Raw genomic sequence first — 24,089 nt, forward strand, 5'->3', positions numbered from 1 at the left:
TTCAACAAAAAATATAATAAATTTATTGATTTTAATAAATAACAATAGCTAGATACAAGCTTGTAACCTTCAAATCACAGGAACTATACATAATCAAATAAATAATCAATAAAACTATTTCCTCAGATCATAACCTATATTTCATATAATTCTTAGTATATTCCGTTCCAATTTTAAAACCAGTTATAATATTATATATATGATCTGAAGGCCCTCACTTTTATTCATAATTGTTAAGTTTATTTTATTCTATTTTCACATTTTGGGTTGCATCTGTTTGTACTAGATATATCTACGTTTTAAAACATTTTCTTCACTGATATTTATTGAACAATCTTTAAAAAAAAATAATGCCTATTTTAAATTGGTAAAGATCAGTATCATCTATGCCTAAGTTTAAAATGATAAAGTTCAGGAACTATAAGTCCTAACAGTTGGTGTACAAAAATAGCTGTAAGCCCCCAAATTCTGTGTTGACCTCCAGTATAGACAGGTAAAGTATATCCTTCAACTGACTTAATGTCTCTTCTAAACTGTGTACTGTGGACACTGTTACACAGGGAATCTATTGATCTGGTAAAAACAGATGTAGCCTAAAGAGAAAATAAAAACATATGCAAATGTACTTCAATAACTGCTATGAAAAATAAGAATGTATCTACCTAATCTATTGAAATTAAAAGTGAACACTGAGATATATTGCATATTTTTTTCTAATTTAATAGTTATAATTTTATTAGTATTAAGAACTTTGTATTTTGCGTCATGTCTGGTCTGATTTTGTTCGATGTTTTTCTGCTTGATATTAATCTGATAATTTCACCCTATTCAACTTATTTCTTTAGTTCATTCTTTTGAATTTGTACTGTTACACCACTGTCCAGGTTAGGAGAGGGTTGGTGCCTTCAAACATGCTTAACGCTGCCACATTCTTTATGAACCTGTCCCAAGTAAGTAGTTATCATTAGATCATGTCTGTCATATTTGGTTTTCCTTAGTTGTTTTGATAAAAAGTACAAGCTTTTAGTTATCTCAATTAAATTGCTTTATATTTTGCAAGTTGTGGCCTTTTATAGCCAAATTCACAAAATGAGTTTTATCATTGTTGAAGATATAACGATTGCCTTTCATTGCTTACATCCACTTCATTTAAACTTTGGTGGATAGTTTTCTCATTGTCAATCTTACTACATCTCCTTATTTTTATATAAAGTATACTAACTTCATCTTTGTTTAGGTGAAGTGAACTAAGATCTATTTCTCCACAGTGACCAATAATAGGTACCACATTCAATGAACCATCCCGCTGAAAAAAATTTTTTTTTTGAAAAAATACACCTTAAATCTAAACATGAATAGGAAGATAGCATTGGACAATGAAGAGGTCATTCAAATAACAAGCAAATAAGCATATATCCATCACAAAAATTTGAATTATAAGAAAGGTTCAGTTATTTATATAGGTTCTTTGTACATGTTGTACCTCCTTTTTAAAGTCCGGTATTTCAAGACAAAAAGGTTTTTTTTAAAGTCAATAGATATAGGAAGATGTGGTGTGAGTGCCAATGAGACAACTCTCCATCCAAATAACAATTTAACCAGATGCTCCGCAGGGCGTAGCTTTATACGACCGCAGAGGTTGAACCCTGAACAGTTGGGGCAAGTATGGACACAACATTCAAGCTGGATTCCGCTCTAAATTTGGATTGTGATTAAATAGTTGACACAGCATAGGTTTCTGACACAGAATGAATGTATTCAAATGAACTTAAAATTTTTGTTTTCTCTTAGAGCAATTCACTATGCTGTTGAATATTAATCCTCTCAAAAAAAATTTTGAAGAAATTTTCTTTTTATTTATGAAATTTCAAATGAGAAAAATTGAACCCAATTTTTTAATCACATCCCCCTTTCCCTTATTCCAAAACTAATTTCAATTAAAATATTCTAATGGAGTTTGCAACAATTACTACTCATTTAAATACATCATAAAATATTAAGATGTAAAAAAAACTGCTTGTTATCACTGAATGGTAAAGATTATTTAAATTTATCAGTTGGTAGTAAAAAGTGAATATACATTGTATATAACAAAGATTTAAGTTGATTCTGGACAAAGAAAGATAACTCCAATTAAAAAAAATTCTTGCAGATATTTCTTGCCTATTATACTGGACAAAGAAAGATAACTCTTAATTATCAAAAAATTTGCTATTTCACAATATTGTGAAATTAGATATTTCTTGCCATTGCACAATACTGTGAAAAGACTTGCTATTGCACAATACTTAATATAATAATTTTAGATCCTGATTTAGACCAACTTGAAAATTGGGCCCATAATCAAAAATCTAAGTACATGTTTAGATTCAGCATATCAAAGAGGCCCAAGAATTTAATTTTTGTTAAAATCAAACTTAGTTTAATTTTGGACCCTTTGCACTTTAATTTAGACCAATTTTAAAACTGGACCAAAAATTAAGAATCTACATACACAGTTAGATTTGGCATATCAAAGAACCCCAGTTATTCATTTTTTGATGAAATCAAACAATGTTTAATTTTGGACCTGGATTTGGGCCAACTTGAAAACTGGGCCAATAATCAAAAATCTAAGTACATTTTTAGATTCAGCATATCAAAGAACCCCAAGGTTTCAATTTTTGTTAAAATCAAACTAAGTTTAATTTTGGACCCTTTGGACCTTAATGTAGACCAATTTGAAAACGGGACCAAAAATTAAGAATCTACATGATCCGGCATATTAAAGAACCCCAATTATTCAATTTTGATGAAATCAAATAAAGTTTAATTTTGGACCCTTTGGGCCCCTTTTTCCTTAACTGTTGGGACCAAAACTCCCAAAATCAATACCAACCTTCCTTTTTTAGTCATAAACCTTGTGTTTAAATTTCATAGATTTCTATTTACTTATACTAACGCTATGGTGCGAAAACCAAGAAAAATGCTTATTTGAGTCCCTTTTTGGCCCCTAATTCCTAAACTGTTGGGACCGAAACTCCCAAAATCAATACCAACCTTCCTTTTGTGGTCATAAACATTGTGTTTAAATTTCATTGATTTCTATTTACTTTAACTAAAGTAATTGTGCGAAAACCAAGAATAATGCTTATTTGGGCCCTTTTTTGGCCCCTAATTCCTAAACTGTTCAAACCAAAACTCCCAAAATCAATCCCAACCTTTCTTTTGTGGTCATAAACCTTGTGTCAAAATTTCATAGATTTCTATTAAACTTACACTAAAGTTATAGTGCGAAAACCAAGAAAATGCTTTTTTGGGCCCTTTTTGGCCCCTTATTCCTAAAATGTTGGGACCAAAACTCCCAAAATCAATACCAGCCTTCCTTTTATGGTCATAAACCTTGTGTTAAAATTTCATAGATTTCTATTCACTTTTACTAAAGTTAGAGTGCGAAAACTAAAAGTATTCGGACGACGACGACGATGCCAACGTGATAGCAATATACGACGAAATTTTTTTCAAAATTTGCGGTCGTATAAAAATTAAACCATTATAGGTTAAAGTACGGCCTTCAACACGGAGCCTTGACTCACACCGAACAACAAGCTATAAAGGGCCCCAAAATTACTAGTGTAAAACCATTCAAACGGGAAAACCAACGGTCTAATTCACACCTGACTAGTTACCAATTTACAGTATAATTGTAGTCCCCATTATTATTTCACCTATATATAATAAACTATACATAAAGGCCTCAAGAAGAAAAACATGTGCCCTTTATGAGAAGTTATTTGATGCATTAACAGAATAGAGAAAAACTTTGGGATAAGTATATATTTACAGTTCCCTAACAGTACTCAATTTCTACCAACTTACATTACTTGGTATATGCATCATTTGTCCCCATATGTCTATATTATCTTCTAGTAGTCCCAACTTACATTACTTGGTACATGCATCATTTGTCCCCATATGTCTAAATTATCTTCTAGTAGTCCTATCTTACATTACTTGGTGCAGGCATCATTTGTCCCCATATGTCTATATTAACTTACATTACTTGGTGCAGGCATCATTTGTCCCCATATGTCTATATTAACTTACATTACTTGGTGCAGGCATCATTTGTCCCCATATGTCTATATTAACTTACATTACTTGGTGCAGGCATCATTTGTCCCCATATGTCTATATTAACTTACATTACTTGGTACATGCATCATTTGTCCCCATATGTCTATATTATCTTCTAGTAGTCCTAACTTACATTACTTGGTGCAGGCATCATTTGTCCCCATATGTCTATATTAACTTACATTACTTGGTGCAGGCATCATTTGTCCCCATATGTCTATATTAACTTACATTACTTGGTGCAGGCATCATTTGTCCCCATATGTCTATATTAACTTACATTACTTGGTGCAGGCATCATTTGTCCCCATATGTCTATATTATCTTCTAGTAGTCCTATCTCTTCATGGGATTCTCTTAAAGCTGTGTGTATCAAATCCCTATCACCATCATCTTCTTTGCCACCTGGAAAACTTTGAAATTTTATAATTATGTCCCTTTTCCTATCCTTAAAATAAATTAAGAAAGTGTTCATGGGACACAAATGATGGCCCTGATTTAGCCGTGACAATAATGTTATTAACTAGAGAAATGTAAAAGTGATGACACACAAATTTGAATTTGATTTGTTTTTTTCTTTTTTTTACGGTAATGAGCATTGTGACTAAGTTTCATAACTTTTAGTTTAGGCAAACTAAAGTTAGAGAATGAAAACAAAAAAATCAGCAACTTTTTTCATTTATAAAGGGGAATAACTCAAGAACAGTAAAAAGGAGCACATCAAATTCGTCTTGATCTGTGTTTTTTTTATGACAAGCAATGAGTATATAAGTTACATCACATTTGTTTGCAGTGAACTAAAGTTAGAGAATGGAAACTACTGTACAAGAGTAACACTTAATGACCTCTCAACAGGCATGACAGGGCCGACAGGGCCATTAAAAAAAAAGATTTTTTAACAAAAGTGGAAACACTGAAATTTCTCATATATCAGTCACAGAGCTCAGACATAAACAAGTCGATTTTTGTTTTTGACTTAAATAAGTCGAAACATGTATTTATTATAAAATGTAGTTTCAATTTTAGACTTATCTAAGTCAGAAAATGACAGACTTGTTTAGGTCTATTTATGTTGGTGAAAAAAACTTAATGTTACTTTGTGGCCAAACTACACCCCTATGACAGCAAAAACCTGTATGAGAGTTCACAAGGACTTGAGCTATCTATATTTAATTATCTAATTGAACATCCTTACTAAACACAGATATTTTACCTCATTAAGTGTGATTCCAGGTGGTTGCATTGTAAGGTTAATTAACATTATCTCCGATTTTTTAGACTCTCATTCATATTTTTCTATAGAAGACAAAGTATTGGCTTTCAATGTTGTCATTATTTGATTTAGATGCATGACCTCCTTATAGATATGCGTGGGTCTTGAAGTTAACCAATTTTGATCACTCATCGACTTGTATGAGTTGATATCAATTATTTGCATCTTTTTGATTCTGGTCAATTATTTCTTGTTTAACAATATTGGACTTATTCAAGTCGTATTTTGTCTCACAATAAAGGGAGACAAATCCTAAAACTTACAACTTTAGACCTCTATGAGTCAAAAGCAGATTCAGACTTATTTATGTCTGAGCTCTGACTGTATATGCTAAATACTGACGACTGAGTTTATGTTAAAAGTTAGATAAAGATTTTACTACAAATATCACATAAACATTATGAGTGACCATGACAAAGTAAAATACATTTTTTCCTGTCTGTATTCACAAAACTAGAGGCTCTAAAGAGCCTGTGTCGCTCACCTTGGTCTATGTGCATATTAAACAAAGGACACAAATGGATTCATGACAAAATTGTATTTTGGTGATGGTGATGTGTTTGAAGTTCTTACTTTACTGAACGATTTTGCTTCTTACAATTATATCTATCATGAACTTTGCCCATTAGTAACAGAGAACTATATTTGGTAAAAATTTACATAAATTTACCAAATTAATGAAAATTGTTAAAAATTGACTATAAAGGGCAATAACTCCTTAAGGGGTCAATTGACCATTTTGGTCATGTTGACTTATTTGTAGATCTTACTTTGCTGAACATTATTGCTGTAAACAGTTTATCGCTATCTATAATAGTATTCAAGATAACCAAAAACGGCAAAATTTCTTTAAAAATTACCAATTGGAGGGCAGCAACCCAACAACCAGTTGTCCAATTCATCTGAAAAATTCAGGGCAGATAGATATTGACTTGATTAACAATTTAACTTCTTGTCAGATTTGCTCTAGATGCTTTGGTTTCATAGTTATAATAAAAAAACTGCATTTTACCCCTATGTTCTATTTTTAGCCGTGGCGGCCATCTTGGTTGAATGGCCAGGTCATCGGACACATTTTTCAAACTAGATACCCCAAAGATGATTGTGGCCTAGTAGTTTCAGTGGAGATTTTGTAAAAGATTACTTAGATTTATGAAAAATGGTTAAAGATTGACTATAAAGGGCAATAACTCCTAAAGGGGTCAACTGACCATTTTGGTAATGTTGACTTATTTGTAGATCTTACTTTGCTGAACATTATTGCTGTTTACAATTTATCTCTATCTATAATAATATTCAAGATAATAACCAAAAACAGCAAAATTTCCTCAAAATTACCAATTCAGGGGCAGCAACCCAACAACCGATTGACCGATTCATCTGAAAATTTCAGGGCAGATAGTTCTTGACCTGATAAACATTTTTATCCCATGTCAGATTTCCTCAAAATGCTTTGGTTTTTGAGTTATAAGCCAAAAACTGCATTTTACCCCTATGTTCTATTTTTAGCGGTGGCGGCCATTTTGGTTGGTTGACCAGGTCATGCCACACATTTTTTAAACTACATACCCCAAAGATGATTGTGGCCAAGTTTGGATTAATTTGGCCAAGTAGTTTCAGAGGAGAAGATTTTTCTAAAAGATTACTTTAATTTACGAAAAATGGTTAAAAATTGACTATAAAGGGCAATAACTCCTAAACGGGTCAACTGACCATTTTGGTCATGTTGACTTATTTGTAGATCTTACTTTGCTGAACATTATTGCTGTTAACAGTTTATCTCTATCTATAATAATATTCAAGATATTAACCAAAAACAGCAAAATTTCCTCAAAATTACCAATTCAGGGGCAGCAACCCAACAACCGATTGACCGATTCATCTGAAAATTTTGGGGCAGATAGATCTTGACCTGATAAACATTTTTATCCCATGTCAGATTTCCTCAAAATGCTTTGGTTTTTGAGTTATAAGCCAAAAACTGCATTTTACCCCTTTGTTCTATTTTTAGCCATGGCGGCCATCTTGGTTGGTTGACCAGGTCACGCCACACATTTTTTAAACTAGATACCCCAAAGATGATTGTGGCCAAGTTTGGATTAATTTGGCCAAGTAGTTTCAGAGGAGAAGATTTTTGTAAAAGATTACTTTAATTAACGAAAAATGGTTAAAAATTGACTAAAAAAGGGCATTAACTCCTAAACGGGTCAACTGACCATTTTGGTCATGTTGACTTATTTGTAGATCTTACTTTGCTGAACATTATTGCTGTCTACAGTTTATCTCTTACTATAATAATATTCAAGATAATAACCAAAAACAGCAAAATTTCTTCAAAATTACCAATTCAGGGGCAGCAACCCAACAACCGATTGACCGATTCATCTGAAAATTTCAGGGCAGATAGATCTTGACCTGATAAATATTTTTACCCCAGGTCAGATTTGCTCTAAATGCTTTGGTTTTTGAGTTATAAGCCAAAAACTGCATTTTACCCCTATGTTCTATTTTTAGCCGTGGCGGCCATCTTGGTTGGTTGACCGGGTCACGCCACACATTTTTTAAACTAGATACCCCAATGATGATTGTGGCCAAGTTTGGTTTGATTTGGCCCAGTAGTTTCAGAGGAGAAGATTTTTGTAAAAGTTAACGATGACGGACGACGACGACGGACGACGACGGACGACGCATGCCAAGTGATGAGAAAAGCTCACTTGGCCCTTCGGGCCAGGTGAGCTAAAAATACTTACTTAAATAAATAAACTCAAAGAAACCAAAAAGTCTCTTACCATACTTCTCCTCTGTGTTGTGCCATTGTCATAGGGCGTACCATAAATAGCAATGAGGGCTCTCCATTCACTGTACATAATGGAATTAATACTGAGGCATTCCTTGCCCCTTTCTTTTTGAATTTCTCTGGAATTTTATTAGTGTATGTTGATAACTTCTTTTGTACTGCAGTTTTATTATCATCGCTGAAAACATTTTTCAAACTGACATTTGCAGAACTTGAAATGTGTCTAGCTGGTAAATTTTCGCTTATAAAAGAAGAGCATTGACACAGAGCACATGTCCATTTATGAGTTAGTAGTCTCATTTCAGAAGTCCAAAAGATTTAAAATGAACAAGTATCCTACAAGTCTGATTTCGCTTTAAACCATTTTCAGCAAGTATACAAGCATATATACAAGTGGTTTAACTCTTTTAGACTCTGACAATTTCTTTAATTATGCTGGCTTTTAAAATAATCCTGAAAAATATAAAAGCAAAATTCAGATGGTATCAACTAAATCATGAGTAAATAAAACAGAACAAAATTTTCAACCTGCTGAAATATTATAGTCTTTTGTTTTCTTGGTTTGCATCTACCATAACCATTTTCTGTGTGTTTTTTTTTTTGTTAATAGCAGGGCTGCCAAGTCTCACGCATGTTCATGCTTTTTTGGCAGCATTTAACTATGATCTATTGTTTTTTCTCTTTGTACTTTTAATTTTGGCCAAATCTCACCTATTTGCTTCATGAAAAGTTGGCAGAACTGTAATAGGTGTTATCTTTTAAATTTAATCATATCTCTGTCTCAGTGTCTCATTAATTTAACTTTGAACCTTTTATAACTTATAAAGTCTGTTTTCTGTCCTTTGGTTGGGTTGTTGTCTCTTTGACACATTCCCTGTTTCCATTCTCAATATCACATCATATAGTAATTAGTATGGGTTTTAATAATGATTAATAGTCATGATAGTAGAAAAACCACTTGAAGCCAAATGGGATTAATATAACCTTAAAGTTCAGACTTACCAAAATGAAAAAATGTGTTACTTATCGTGACAAAAAGAATACAAATACATGTATATATATGGCATCAAGAATATTTTTATACTACTAAATCAAAAATAATTTTAAAGAAAATTAGTAAATAAATTAATTCATAGTAAACTGACAGCGCCAGTGCAAAATTTGATAAATGAAAATTCACAAAAAATACATATGATAGAAAGCTAAAGATTGAGCAACATGAACCACACCATACAAAAACCAGGGGTGAACTCATGCTCTCCTAGTCTAGAAGAGTAAGCAATGATGGCACAATATTAGAAAAACCAGGGGTGAACTCATGCTCTCCTAGTCTAGAAGAGTAAGCAATGATGGCACAATATTAAGAAAACCAGACAGGATTAAATGGTTACGACAATTGAACAATATCTGTCGGCACCTAACACTCAGCCCATGAAAACATTCAACCCACTTTACTCGTAGTGGTGTTCATCATGTTCATCAAACTTTTGAAGGAATGCATTCATGAATTTGAACCTTTGGTTCCAAAAATTCCTTGTGACTAGTAACCATCTACATGTATCAAAGAAATCATAAAAGGAAATGCAAGCTCTGTTACATATCATTTCAACTTAGAGATCTATACTCCATATGCAGACGTCATTAACAGTCGAACAAAGTTGAAAGCAGGTTCCATTGCACTATATATTAACCTGATTGAATGCGGATAAAATGAGAATAAATTTGTAAGTATATTTTTGGTTGAATTTGTTAATAGTGGTTGGTATACTTTCATGACAAAATAAGTAATAATGGTAAAAATTCTTGTAATTTTTTATGAATGACGATAAAATATACACTTTCATATAGACTGATCTTGACAAATCAAATTAATTTTACTCCAAAATAGAGGAAACTCCCAATGATATTAAGGTTTATGTACCCTACTGTCATGACTGTAGCCATTTTTGTACAAATTTTTAAAACCTCAATGTATCAAAACTACATATATAATGAATAATAGAGATAGACCATTTAGTACATATTCCGAGGGGAAACTTGATGCAAAGCATTATTTTTTACTGTTTCATTGCATTTGATAGAAAAAGAGTACTTTGTGGCAAATAAATCAAGATTTTTATAGAAAATCCACAGCCTTTTATACAGAGATTTATGTTATTCAATTTGAAACATAAATTACTCACTTGATTTTCTATGATGTGCTAGTGTCTATTTTTTACTCTATAACAAATTTACATGTGCGATAACGACAGTTTAAATTAACAAATCACGGTAAAATTTTAATCAATTTGATAGCCGAAATATCCATTTGACGCCTGACGGTACATGGCATTACTACGTTATATCTGAACTCTTGTTTTGCTGTCTAATTTAGTGATTATAAAAATCAGATCTTTTTCCATTCAATTTTAAAATTTTCTTGTTAAGTATGACATTGACAATGTATGATATATTCGTACATTTATCCAACGGTCTACTGACATTACATATTAAAATTTTCATAGAGATTCATCATAGAAAAATGCTTCTCACTTGCTATCAGAACAATTTGCAACAACTACTGGCTCAAAGGTCGTCTGTTTTGAGAGAAAATACAATTTACTGAATTATACAAAAAACGAAACTTTCTTATATAGGCATATTTTTTTTGAAATTAAAACGAACGAATTATTATGTCAAACAAAATTTCTTTGAATCTTTTTATTGAAAGTCAAAAACTTTAATAAAATAACTATAAGTTACTTCAAATATAAAAGTATTATGTCTAATTTTGTTTCGTTTTTTTTTTATCTTAATTTTGAATTTTTAAATTAAAGATGGCTGCGCCCATGAAGAAAACTGTGGAATTGTTTTACGATGTTGTTTCGCCGTATTCTTGGATAGCATTTGAAGTATGTAGATTTTATATTTGTTATTTAATAAAATAACACTTTAGAATATTCCATAAATCATTCAGAACACGTTGACATTGTATATTTACATTCTTTCAGGTCTAAATAAATTATAATGTTTTTTAACAAATAGATCCCAGCGAGTTAGACTTAATAATACATACTCTACTAGAGCTGAAGTGATAAGTGGCGTACCCCAGGGTAGCGTACTGGGGCCCGTACTATTTTTGGCGTTTATTAATGATATGCCGGATGCAGTTGCTGGGTTGATTAAGGTTTTTGCAGACGACACAAAAATTTATTCATCTGTAGATAATGAGCAACAACACCAGGACTTGCAAGCCGATTTAGATAGACTATGTGATTGGTCTAGAAAATGGAAATTATCGTTTAATGCAAGTAAATGTAAAGTTATGCATTTTGGTCAAAATAATAACTTGTCTAGATACACCATGTTAGATAATGAGGATGATTATGTCCAGGTTAATCCTGTTTCTCAAGAAAAGGACTTAGGAATAACTTTTGAGCCTAACCTAAAGTTTGATAAACATATTACTAACTGTGTGAATAAAGCCCAGAGAGTCTTGGCATTAATCCGTATTTCCTTCGACTATTTGGAAAAAGATATGTTTATTATTTTATACAAGTCAATTATACGTCCTTTGTTGGAATACTCCACTACAGTGTGGTCACCATATTTGAAGAAAGATATAAGGAGAATTGAAAAGATCCAGCGTCGAGCTACCAAATTAGTGCCTAGTATAAAAATGTTAAGTTAAGTTGAAAGATTGAGAGCCTTGGGCCTTCCAACACTTGAATACAGAAGAGATCGTTATGATATGATACAAGTTTATAAAGCTTTACATGGGATAGATGATATTAAATGGCAAAATATGTTTGAGTTATCTACAAATTCTACTAGAGGACATCCTTGGAAATTAAGTAAAAAGAGGTGTAATTCAACTCAGCGTCTCCATTCATTTTCTCAAAGGATCATTGATCAATGGAATAGTCTTTCAACCGTAACAGTTTGTGCAGAATCTGTCAATATTTTTAAAAATCATATTAATGATGAACATTGGAATAGGAAGAAGTTTAATCCTACATAATGGAATAGTCTTAATATTATATAGATTTCAACAGTAAAAGTTTGTGCAGAATCTGTCAATATTTAAAAAAATCATATTAATGATGAACATTTTGGAATGGGAAGAAGTTTAATCCTACATAATGGAATAGTCTTAATATTATATAGCTTTCAACAGTAAAAGTTTGTGCAGAATCTGTCAATATTTAAAAAAAAATCATATTAATGATGAACATTGGAATGGGAAGAAGTTAAATCCTACATAACATTTTAATATAAATGCAGCAGTTTATAAATGTATGCGACAAGTATTTAAAATATTGTGGAAACCATCGTACAACATGTATAGAAGTACAGGAAAATTATTCGTTCTATTTATGCGCACAGCTCACAGTTAAAATAAGTAATTTAATATCAAGTAAATTATGAGGCGGCAAAAGAAGTTTTCAACTTAATGATCGCCGCAATAATCCAGGTAGAATCCAGGTAGGTAGAATATATCAGATCAAGATCAATAATTTGACAGGTTGGAAACAACCCACCAAATGGGGAGCTGTTCCCCAAATGAGTAACAATCCCTCATTTGAGTAATCATTTTATAGTGCTAAAAAGCAAAATTTTCATAACTGAGTCTTTTTTCTTAAAATGGCACATATTCATGAGCAGGGGTAGGAGGGGTCCTGATCCCAAAATAAACGTATTTACACTTTTGATATTCAGCTGAATCTTGCCTCCGAATGACCTTAGATCTACTCCGAATCACCTTTTGACGTCAAGCAACAATCACTTTTGAATTGTGACGTCATATATTTTGAATTATGATATCAAAGTTTACGGGAACCTGTGTGATTTTACGTAATGGCGGACAAATTTGCATACAAGTGTAAATACGTCTATCCTGGGCTTAAAAACATAAAATCCCGAAACCCTGACCTTAAAAATACGAAATCCTGAGGTCCCGAAATTTAAAATAAAGAATTCCCAAATCCTGAAATGGTCAATCCCAAAATCCAGAGCTTAAAAACACCCGATCCCAGAGTCCTGATAACGTCCATGAAAAATGCAGAAATTTTTTCAAAAGATGATTTAGGTCTTTATAAGCATTAAAAAGGGGTCTCCAGAAAACCTTGAGTATATCCAAATTTAGTTATATTCCAAATGTATTGTTTGTTTTCTTCAGAAGAGCAATCAAAGTAAATTGAAAGTTTTTTTTTGTTGGAGAGTATCTGATCATGCTGATATCTTTAACTAGATGTTAACCTTCTTTTTTTCAAGGTCCATTAAAATATTTAGAATGATGCAATTAATCTCTATTAATATTATTGTGTCTGAACAATATCAATTTAGCTTGAATATACATGTATGTAACAAAAAATTTGTTCCGGCGTGACATTTGTTCCGTCGGAACAAATTTCATATGAAATATGTTCCATCGGAACTTATATCACAGAAAATTTGTTCCAGCACTATAAAATTTGTTCCGGAACATATTTTTTAAACAAATGTAAAATAAGTTCCGGAACAAAAATCACAGTTCCATGAGTTTTGTTTCAATATCAAAATTTGAAAAAAAAGTTAAATGAGTTCCTGTGATATTAGTTTTGAACGAAATTATTTTTCATGAATCAATGAAAATGTTCTGCTCGGACCTATTTCACAGAAAACAAGTACCTTTAACCTATTGCACAGGGAAATATTTTCTTGTTACACTTAAAAATTATAATGCAAGCTGGATGCTGTACTATGCTTGCTTGGGGTATACATTTGCAAATAAGGCAAGACTGTAGGATGAAGATAAGAAATAAAAGCGATGATAATATATAATTTTTTGTATCTACAATGTATGTTTCATCATTTATGTAGTATTCAACCTCCTTGTTTCCTGCTGATCTGTCATGGGTGTTCTTATCATACATGTACCTAGCTATGGTCATTGCAGTTTTAAAAGAGTATCTTTTGTCTCTTTATGCCTTTAAAATAATTGATCAGTTACATTGTCCTTTTCAAATTAATGGTACAAATGTTCAAGTTTAACTATAAAACTTTTTTTCGAAATTACTTTAATTATTATTTCTTATTCTACTCTTTCCTGGTTCATAAGTGTAATTTTTAGTCTTATTAATAGACAATATTTTAGACAATATTTTATTAGCACAAACACATTTACATAAATGGTTATATTAATTGAGAGCGTTATTAGACTTTTGATTTACTCAGAAGGATCAAAATTGAATTTTTACACTTATAATTTATAAGATTATCAATATAATACATGCTTTAAATAATGACTTTAAACTCACTGATGACAAGTGCTCAGTATATAAGATAACTGGTTTAACCAGTGGAACATATTTCACAGAAGAGGAACTTATTTCACCAGGCGAGGAACAAATCTCACAAATCCAGAATTTATTTCACCAGGTAAGGAACAAATCTCACAAACATGGAACTTATTTAACTAGGTAAGGAACAAATTTCACTAACCCAGAACTTATTTCACCAGGTAAAGTATGGAACTTATTTCATAGAGATGGAACAAATTATATGGAAATTGTCTGTGAAAAAAGTTCTCCAAGAACATATTTCATGTGAAATTAGTACCACTGGAACTTTTTTCACAGGAACAAATTTTGGCTCACATGTACACTACATGTAATATCCCAAGGTTTTTACTATTGGGAGTCTTTGATGCATTCTTAAACAACAATGTACTTTAATAGAAAAAGGTGAAGGGTCATTCAACATTTGATGATTCTTGTTAAAATATTATTAAAAGAAATACAAATAACACTGGCATAACAATGGAATCAACTTGATCAAAGAGCAACGAAAACTGAATTTTTCATTCAAATGGTACCCATAAAATAAAAAAAATCCTTAGTAACCCTGGTAACCTTAATCAATTAACTTTTGAATTGAGGCTTAAACCTAATTATTTAAAAAAAATAACTGCTTATATATGGATGGTCTTGACTGGTAAGAAAAATATGGTTTATATTTTCAGGTGCTAACCAGATATAAGTCAGTATGGGGCAACATGGATTTGAAACTTAGGCCTTTTTTTCTTGGAGGTGTCATGAATGAATCCTGTAAGTATTCTTTAATTAACATGATTAGTTTGGTTTTTAAAAATCAGTCATTTAAAACAAACATTGATGTTTAGACTGACAGCTTAACGACAGAAAGGGAAGTTAAAACTTCAGGGTTGTTTTGTGTTCATGAATGCCTCTTTAAGCTCCTTTGGATGCAACAAAAACAGAGAATATAGAAAATGGTCTAAAAAATTAAGAATTCAAATATGTCACATCATATCAGAAAAGGAGCAATTTAAGGATTAAAAAAATAGTTGGTTTAAGATACACCTTAAGACATTGACTGGAACCACCAAGTTTAGGATATGATTTTAATTTGATTGATCTAGACCTGGTCTGGATTTCAAAAATATAGTGAACTTGAAAGTTTCATATGATGCTTAAGGTGGTACCTAACACTACAGGGAGAAAACTCTGTAAAGTCATCTTAACTTTTTAATTACGTTGTGTTGTAAGGGGAATAATAAGCTTCTAAATGATCAAAATTGGTGTTTGTCAAACTGCTATATAAGGGTAAACCAGTGTAATTTTTCTGACAAAACTGTTGGTTCAAAATCTTTGAAATTTTTATATTTTTATTAAAGGCTCAAAGTTAATACGTTGTCAAAATTTTATGAAAATTAAACGAGCCAATTTAATTTTAGTGAAAGTGTTGGGTACCGCCTTAAAGAAAAGAAAAAAAGAATTAATATCACTGTGTTAATTGTATGTATTTTTTCCATATTCAGCAAATCGTCCACCAGCTATGGTACCTGCTAAAGGAGCTTACATGATGAAATATGACATTCCCAGACTAGGAACATATTATCAAGTGCCTATCAAAATTCCAAAGGTAAGTTTTAGATGTGTTTAATTGACAGAAACTCCAGGACGATCTGAAACATCTATTGTATCCTCTGAAATCTGTACATACTACCAAAAATTTCGTTCTTATTAGTTTGCCTCAACCAAATCTTATAAAACTTATACACTTCTTATAACCACAAAACTTAGATTAAGTTTGAATTTGTGTGGTGTCACGTTTACCTTTCTTCAGTTATGCCCTTTTGGACTCATGAACTCTTCTTTAACAGTCAAAATTTGAACAGAACATTGACTTTAACAGTGCTTATTTGGTTTCAAAAGGGGGAGGGGGGGGGGGTTCGTCTGAACACACACACCCCAAAAAAAAACACAAAAAAAACTGGCTATGGGTATGCTGAGACCACTGATGGGGCTAAGATTTTAGGATGGTTTTGCTCTTTGATGAAGAACATACAGTGACCTATGGTTGATCAATTCTTTATCAATTGGTCTTGAGTGGATAGGTATCTAATTTACAATCATGCCACATCTCATTATTGATACTGGTAAACACCTGACATACCCGTAGCCAGGGGGTTCGGGGGGTTCAGACGACCCCCCCCCTTGAAAACAAATAAGCCTTGTTAAAGTCAATGTTCTGTTCGAAATGTGACTGTTAAAGTCGAGTTTGTGAGTCCAACGAATCCCCCCTTGGAAGTTCCTGGCTACGGGCCTGTCTGACATCGCAGAATGTAGAACTATTTAAAATAGAAAACAAACAGCCTGATATACTACAAGAAAATAAAAGCAAAACGATTATGACAGAAAAAAACAAACTGCAACCACTCAATAAAAGGGTCCTGACTTAGGTCTGACATATACATTATAATGCTTATTTAGGGTAAAATGTCTTTTAATATTTTCCACATTTTGTAATGCATTTACATTATGTTTTCCCAGAATCCAGCTGAAGTAATGTTCGAGAAAGGATCTCTGACAGCCATGAGATTTATTACAGCAGTAGATATTGACCACCCAGAATGTACAGAAAACCTGTCACGAGAATTATGGATGAGAGCTTGGTGCAGGGTAAGGCTAAACAAATTATATATTTGTGTGTTAAGAAAAGATTAATTATTCAGAGATTTATTGGTTAACAAAAAGGATGGCTGAAATATTTTTTGAAAAAATTGTTTCTATATTCTCAATTCCAATTGCTGATAAAAAAAAAATTGGTTCACTTAACCAACAGCCAAATTCAATATTAAGTATGATTTACACTTTCAAAAAGTTAACACGTGTTAACTTCGGTGTTGACATGAATATCAATTATGTGGTAACTTTTATAAATTTCCTGATTACAAAACTTTGAATTTTCAAAAAACTAATGATTTTCTTATCCCAGGCATAGATTACGGTAGCCGTATTTGGCACATATTTTTGGAATTTTGGATCCTTAATGCTCTTCAACTTTGTATTTGTTTGTCTTGATAACCATTTTGATATGAGCGGCATTGATGAGTCTTATGTAGACGAAACGCGCGTCTGACGTACTAAATTATAATCCTGGTAACTTTGATAATGAATTAAACTATAAATAATCTTTTATTATTTCACATAATAGAGTGTTAAAATAAAGAAAAGAAAATATATTTACTATATCGATTAAAGAACTATGAACTGATTGGTTTATGCTGAATACATTTTAGAAGCATAGCAAACACTATTGCAGTTTTTGGAAAGATTAGAACTTGTTCTAAATCTTTACTTAGGCACCAGCCTCCCTAACAACATGACAGGTTAGCTACAGTTACTAAATGTATTAACACTGAAATATAGTTCCCTATGGTTCTCATCTATGTGCACATAATACACATATAAACTGAAATATGGGTATGTTATTGGAGCAGTTTATTCAAGAATGTATGTTGTTAAGGTGTTTTTATGTGCAGACTTTTTTTTAGTTAGTTTTGAGTATTAATACAATAATAATATGATTGACAGCTGTCATTATAACTAAACAATCAGAGACAAGGTGGACCTGAAATTTCAATGCCCCACCTCCTAAGCTGTCAATCAAATTGACCACATTACCTATCAACCTAAGTCTTACATAATTATACAGACCCAATACAATATACAATGTACAATATACATCTCAATAAACAAATATTTGACCTCATAATTGAATACACAAATGTATATATTAGATTTTTGATAGGATGATTTATTTATTGTCTATTACTTTTGATCTACATTACTTAAAGTGATTCTGTAAATTATATCTGAAAGATAAATGATAAATTAAGGATTAACAAGATCTTATAAAAAAAAATGAAATATGAATATAAATATGAATTCATATAAAAGGAATTCAAGTAAGGCCTTTAATTTACTTGATTAATTTCCAATAATCATCTGTAATTAATCAACAATTAGATTAGTTCACTTTTTTTTTAGCTCATTTTATCCTCATACTGGAAAAACATTCCTTCTAAAGACCTGCAGTTAATGCAATTTTCAGCAATAGTGCTTTATAAATGTTCATCCCCCCCCCCCACCATACCTTGATATGAAATTATTCAAACTACTCTAAGTCTTCTAATCTTTCCTTGAGTGATTTCCATCACTTTGATTACATAAAGATTTGTTTTTGACAGGATGAAGGAATCTTTAACCAGAATGATTTCCTAGAGGTAAGACTATATCATATTTTTAGATCCTATAAGTTTGCATGAAAATAACCTGGAGTACCATTCCATAGAAATAAAGTATAAAAATTAGTTTGAAAAGATCTACAAAATAAAAAGACAAAAGAGAAATGAGAATCATTCCAAGACATTCACAGTTTACAATGCTAATCACAACTAAAGAATAAATAATTTTTTCCTGGAATAAAATATCAATCAGGAAACCCCGAAAACAGATTTAGTGTAAAGACATCACAATGTGCAAAGAAGTGATTTGAATATATTTGTATACATGTTATAGAGACAAAACACTGATATATAAGCAAAGACAGCAATGCCAATAATAAAGTTCCTGATTTAAAAGGGGTATAATTACATGTCATGTGATTGATTAAACAAGTGCTTCCCACTCCACTTCCCCTGTTGTAATTCAGTTGAATTTTATTTAAACAGGCAGCCAAGAAAGTTGGAGTAAGTGAAGAGATTGCTAAGAATGCTTTAGCTAGAATAAAAGATGATGATGTCAAAAACAGATTGAAGAAAAATACAACAGAAGCTTTAAATTATGGGGTATGTTTTTTATGATCAGTGCATCCGTTTTGTTCATTCGTTCGTCCGTCTACAATGATTTTTATACCCCTGCTTTAAACAAGGGGGTATACTGTTTTACCTCTGTCTGTCCCTCAGTTCGTTCGTCCCATGAATATTTTTCGTTGCATTTTTCTCAGGAACTACAATACAAGGATTTCTGAAATTTGGTTTCAGGGTTTATCTAAGTCAGCTATACCGTGTGATGCATTTTCAGATTGATCACTTGACAACTTCCTGTTTACCAAACACTTGTATGATGTTACACATGATAGCCAAGATGAAAATTTTCGTCACATTTTTACACTATTAATATTATCCACTTGCGGCGGGGGTATCATCAGTGAGCAGTAGCTCGCAGTTTCACTTGTTCAATATTAAATGAACACATGAATTCCAGTATTTAGTGAAAAGTTAGTTATATTTTCTGCTTCCACTTTAATAATACATAAATGTATTGACTAAACATTGATAAATTTAACTTTCAGAACAGATATTTTTGGTAAAACCGAAAGATGAATACTTGTATTCTCTACATGATTAATAACAAACATTTCTAAAATTCCCGTTTATAAATTTTGAAATTTTAAAGAAGCTGAAGTATCAACTCCCTCAGGCATAGTTGACCTAAAATGAATTGCATTCAATGAAATATTCATGTCAAATTATACTGAAAAAAAACCCACACATTTTAAATGCAACATGAAACGTTTAGGTTGATCGAAAAACATTTTTAGTATGTCATATCTTGATTTCGAAATTAAAAATTGTCACATATAAAAATCAAAGATGAATTGGATCAGATTAACATGTACAAATTAAATGTTGTTGTATTTTCAGACATTTGGTGCACCAACAATAATAGCCCACGTAAATAACAAACCAGAGTTAGTGTTTGGATCAGACAGGTTCCCTATTCTTGCCATGTTATTAGGTAATATATGTTCTGTAATTCATATACCCGGTAGTAATATATTTTAGATTATAGAAAAAGATTTCTGGGTAGTCTTCATTTTATTTGAATGTATAATAAAACCTCTGCTGGGAATGAGTGGTTATGCTATTTTACCCATGTCTGTCTATGAGTAAGGTTTGAACTCACAACTCAATGTTGATAGGCCAGTAATCATTGAACTACTCAAACCAATCAAATTTGTTAACAAAAAACTTGAAATATGTGTAAAATTTACCAAAAATTTTCATAGGTTAGAATTCTGTGTCAATCTAATATTCTATTGTCAGAATTTTGTTCAACAACAAAACTACATGTACTTTGTTTATAGTTTTACATTTATATTTATATTGGTCTAATACAATAGGTAGTTACTAAAGGAGTAGATTCAGTAAGACCCCTTTTTGGCCCCAAAATATAGCAGTTTAAGAAAATTGTGAATTTTTTATCTCTAAGCTATATTTTGGAAAGTAAAATGCTTCTGCTTCATAAATATGAGCTGTTTTTGACAATACAATGCACAAATATCGCGTTCTAGCATCATAAAGTCATGCTAAATTACTGAAATCTTCCAAATTTTGGCATTTTGGTTAATTTTTAGACGGTTTCCGTCTTAAATGAAAGTGGCCGCATTTTTGTTCATTCATAATATTAAAATGTAAGTTGTATTTGATGATAATACAAGACATATATAAAGGTTGAGGATGAACAAGGATGCGGCCACTTTCATTTTTGACAAAAACCATCTGAAAAGTGACGTTTTTTTGCATATTTGATAGATTTTTCATATTTAAGCTTGAATCAGAGCGTTAATAATGACTAAATCAGTTTAAATCTTTCACATAAACTAATCGAATCAATTAGAATAGACAATCAAATGTTTAAAAAGTGTCCAAAAACTTTCGTTAGATGAACCTGAAATTTGAGGCCAAAATCAGCTCTTACCGGACCTACTCCTTTGTTGTGATTAAAAAAAACAATTAATTGAATTTTAAAAACAGAAACTAACAAAAAACTGCAATCAACACCAAAGTTTCTGAATACCAAAAAAAATGTAGATACAAAATATGACAACCACTAACAAGATATGTTCAACCAATCTGTGTATTGTACATTGCCTTTTTCTCCAGAATTAAAATTGCCAGGCAGGTGTGTGAATTATAGAGTACTATAAGTAAGAAATATGAGAAATGCTATGTTTGTATATGTGTCACCATGTTTAACTTTGTAACTGTAGAGGGGGTCTCATTGGGGGGTTCCAATCCCGGGTCCCGCTTACTGTTTTGTAAGATTCCTGTATCCCGCTTACATTATGTACGTAAGCAATTCTCATTTTTTTGTCATTTCCCGGGTCCCCCTAGACCTCATTTCCCGTTTTCACGACACAATAATTTGATTTTCACATGTCACACTTACAAAAAATTGGCAATCCCGCATCACACTAAGACCCCAATGAGACCCACTGTAGAGAGCACCCATATTTTTTTTATAGATACAAAAAAAATATCACATGTATTGATTTATATTTCAGATGAAGAATGGAAAGGACCACAAGCAGAGCTGTCAAAATGTAAATTGTAGTGTAGGGAAAACTACCTACAAGTGTGAAGATTTTCAGAGATAATTTGAACAAATTTGATAATCATAAAGTGTGTAGAAGTGACAGTCAAGTGAAGGTACAATTTGTCATTCTGGTTGTTTATATCTGTGATAGAAATCAAATGTGTAACCAAGATATGGTGGACTAATTGTTAAATCTATGTTAAGGTATGGATGGGATGGGCTTTGTTCATTGTTGAAGAATGTACTGTGACCTATAGCTGTTAATTTCTGTGTCATTTTGTTCCTTGTGAGCAGTTGTCTTATTGGCAATCACACCCCATTTTCTTTTTATAAGGAGATTTAACAAGGTTTGTAATTTTTCAACTATTTCACCTTTATAAAAATCTGGGAAATTGGTACCATTCCCAAAAATTATCCTTGAAAATAAGTACTTCACTCAGGACTTACAATGAATCCACAGTAAATGGCATTTTATCATATATCAACTTTACAATCTACCCATTTTTTCTTTACCAATTATATATATATTATTCACTCAGGGTTTCATCGATCATGTAAAGGTATTTGTAAGAAAGTTGACTACAAGGTTTTTAAAAAAGACAAAAATGGAATTACAAAATCTTTGGTAATTTTTGAAAACAACATGAAATTTACGTAGGGTAGAATACTAATCATGCTTTTGTAACTTGTAAGTTGTATTATTTTGGCATTTTAATTATTCCAACATCCATGATATTGTCCAATTTTACCAGAATTCCAAATTTGCTTTTGTTACCTTAAAACTTAAAATACAAAATGTTACCACATATAGTGTTAGATTGTGAATGCTATGCAAGAATTTTAGTAAAGAAGTATGCAAAAAGTATTAAGAAATTTATAAGATGTATACTAATTGTTAATTTTATAATAAATGTAAATAAAAGATTAAACTAATAGATGTTCTTTAATTTGAATTCTTTGCTGGGACAGATTTATTTACTTTTGTACATCCAATGTATGTTAGTTGTATACTAATTGTAATTGTTAAGAATTTCGGAGAGTAAAGATTGAATTCATGCAATCAGGACCCTTGTTTGACTGGGTTGTCAATATAATGGAATTGTATGTGACTGGCATACAAGCGAGAGGTTTAGCTAGCTATAAAACCAAGTTTAGTCCACGATTTTCTACTTAAGAAAATGTCTGTAGCAACTACCAAGTCAGGAATATGACAGTTGTTATTCATTCATTTGATGTGTTTAAGCTTTCAATTTTTCCAATTGATTAGGTACTATCTGCTTTGAATATAGATATATATCACTTCCAGACAACTGGTAGACAAAATAATAGGAGAGTTTGTGTACCTCAGTCTTTAGTTTTCTATTTTGTGTGCCGTTGTTTGTTGGTCTTTTCTTTTTCTTTTTTTAAACATGGCATCGTAAAGTTTATTTTTCGACTTATGAGTTTGAATGTCCCTCTGGTATCTTTCTCCTCTCTTTTAGCACAACGATGTTATCTATTATTATTCTATCAATGAACATTCCAAGAAGTAAATCAATGAAATATGTACTCAGATATATATATTCAAGGTAAAAGATGATGTCTAGAAGCAAGAATTTAGTATCTATGAGAATAAGCGCTGACCCCACATGTTTAAAATTGTAAACACCATGATACTAAAATAACGAGGTCCAATTTGTTAGTCGGCATGATGAATAAAAGAAAGATCAAAGAATTCAACTTTATATATCACTTATAAAGGACATAGGGGATTAATAAATATTGCACCAATCCAGGCCCATTTGTTTTCCATATACTAGTAAACATAACCAATAGTCAAAAGGTTCTTCATACCTGCCAACTTTACAAAATGCCCATGGGGTTTTGCGTGAAAGATGGCTGTCATAGTCCTAAAATAAACTTAAAGGGGGCCTGCAAATACATTTTAATGTTGTTTTTTGGCTTCTCCATACTTTTACAAGCCTAAAGTCATTGTAAAATTAAATGTTTTGTTAAAATTGTGGACAAAATTGCTCTTTAAAAATTTCAATTTGGGAGCCTCCATGGGGGAAATCCACCGCAAATAGGGACAGTTGGCAGGTATGGTTCTTGTCAAATCAATTCATGTTGGCCCTAGCTAACTTTAAAAATGTAGATATCAGTGAAAAAGCTCCAAATTATCTTCCTTTTGTGCAAAAATGCCATTTTTACACCAATAAAATGATTTCATTTGATTTGAATTGTGTTGATAATGTTTTTTGTTTGTTGTCAGTCTGAT

The 24,089-nt window shown here is 31.6% G+C and overlaps 2 protein-coding genes across 4 annotated transcripts; one reads left to right on the top strand and one right to left on the bottom strand.

Annotated features, from left to right (window-relative positions):
- Positions 1 to 10,777, bottom strand: LOC134692055 (mitochondrial coenzyme A diphosphatase NUDT8-like). 3 transcript variants are annotated; one of them, XM_063552417.1, is made up of 5 exons: positions 10,719 to 10,777; positions 8,179 to 8,639; positions 4,397 to 4,529; positions 1,223 to 1,306; positions 1 to 593 (listed from the first exon to the last, which is right to left on the bottom strand). In XM_063552417.1, the coding sequence occupies exons 2-5, from the start codon at positions 8,484 to 8,486 to the stop codon at positions 381 to 383; spliced, it is 738 nt and encodes a 245-aa protein (XP_063408487.1). In that variant the 5' UTR covers positions 8,487 to 8,639; positions 10,719 to 10,777; the 3' UTR covers positions 1 to 380. The 3 variants fall into 3 exon arrangements, with proteins under 3 accessions (XP_063408487.1, XP_063408486.1, XP_063408485.1); XM_063552416.1 differs by having other exon boundaries at positions 10,646 to 10,768; XM_063552415.1 differs by lacking the exon at positions 10,719 to 10,777 and adding an exon at positions 10,668 to 10,691.
- Positions 10,778 to 10,987: 210 nt separating this feature from the next.
- On the top strand, positions 10,988 to 22,767 carry LOC134692056 (glutathione S-transferase kappa 1-like). Its single transcript, XM_063552418.1, has 8 exons — positions 10,988 to 11,077; positions 15,169 to 15,253; positions 15,985 to 16,088; positions 17,000 to 17,128; positions 18,700 to 18,735; positions 19,183 to 19,299; positions 20,158 to 20,251; positions 21,801 to 22,767. Exons 1-8 carry the CDS (start codon positions 11,003 to 11,005, stop codon positions 21,848 to 21,850), a joined length of 690 nt encoding a protein of 229 aa, XP_063408488.1. The 5' UTR covers positions 10,988 to 11,002; the 3' UTR covers positions 21,851 to 22,767.
- Positions 22,768 to 24,089: the final 1,322 nt, after the last annotated feature.

This window comes from Mytilus trossulus, chromosome 12 (assembly GCF_036588685.1).
Source record: "Mytilus trossulus isolate FHL-02 chromosome 12, PNRI_Mtr1.1.1.hap1, whole genome shotgun sequence".
Classification (NCBI taxonomy): Eukaryota; Metazoa; Mollusca; class Bivalvia; order Mytilida; family Mytilidae; genus Mytilus; species Mytilus trossulus.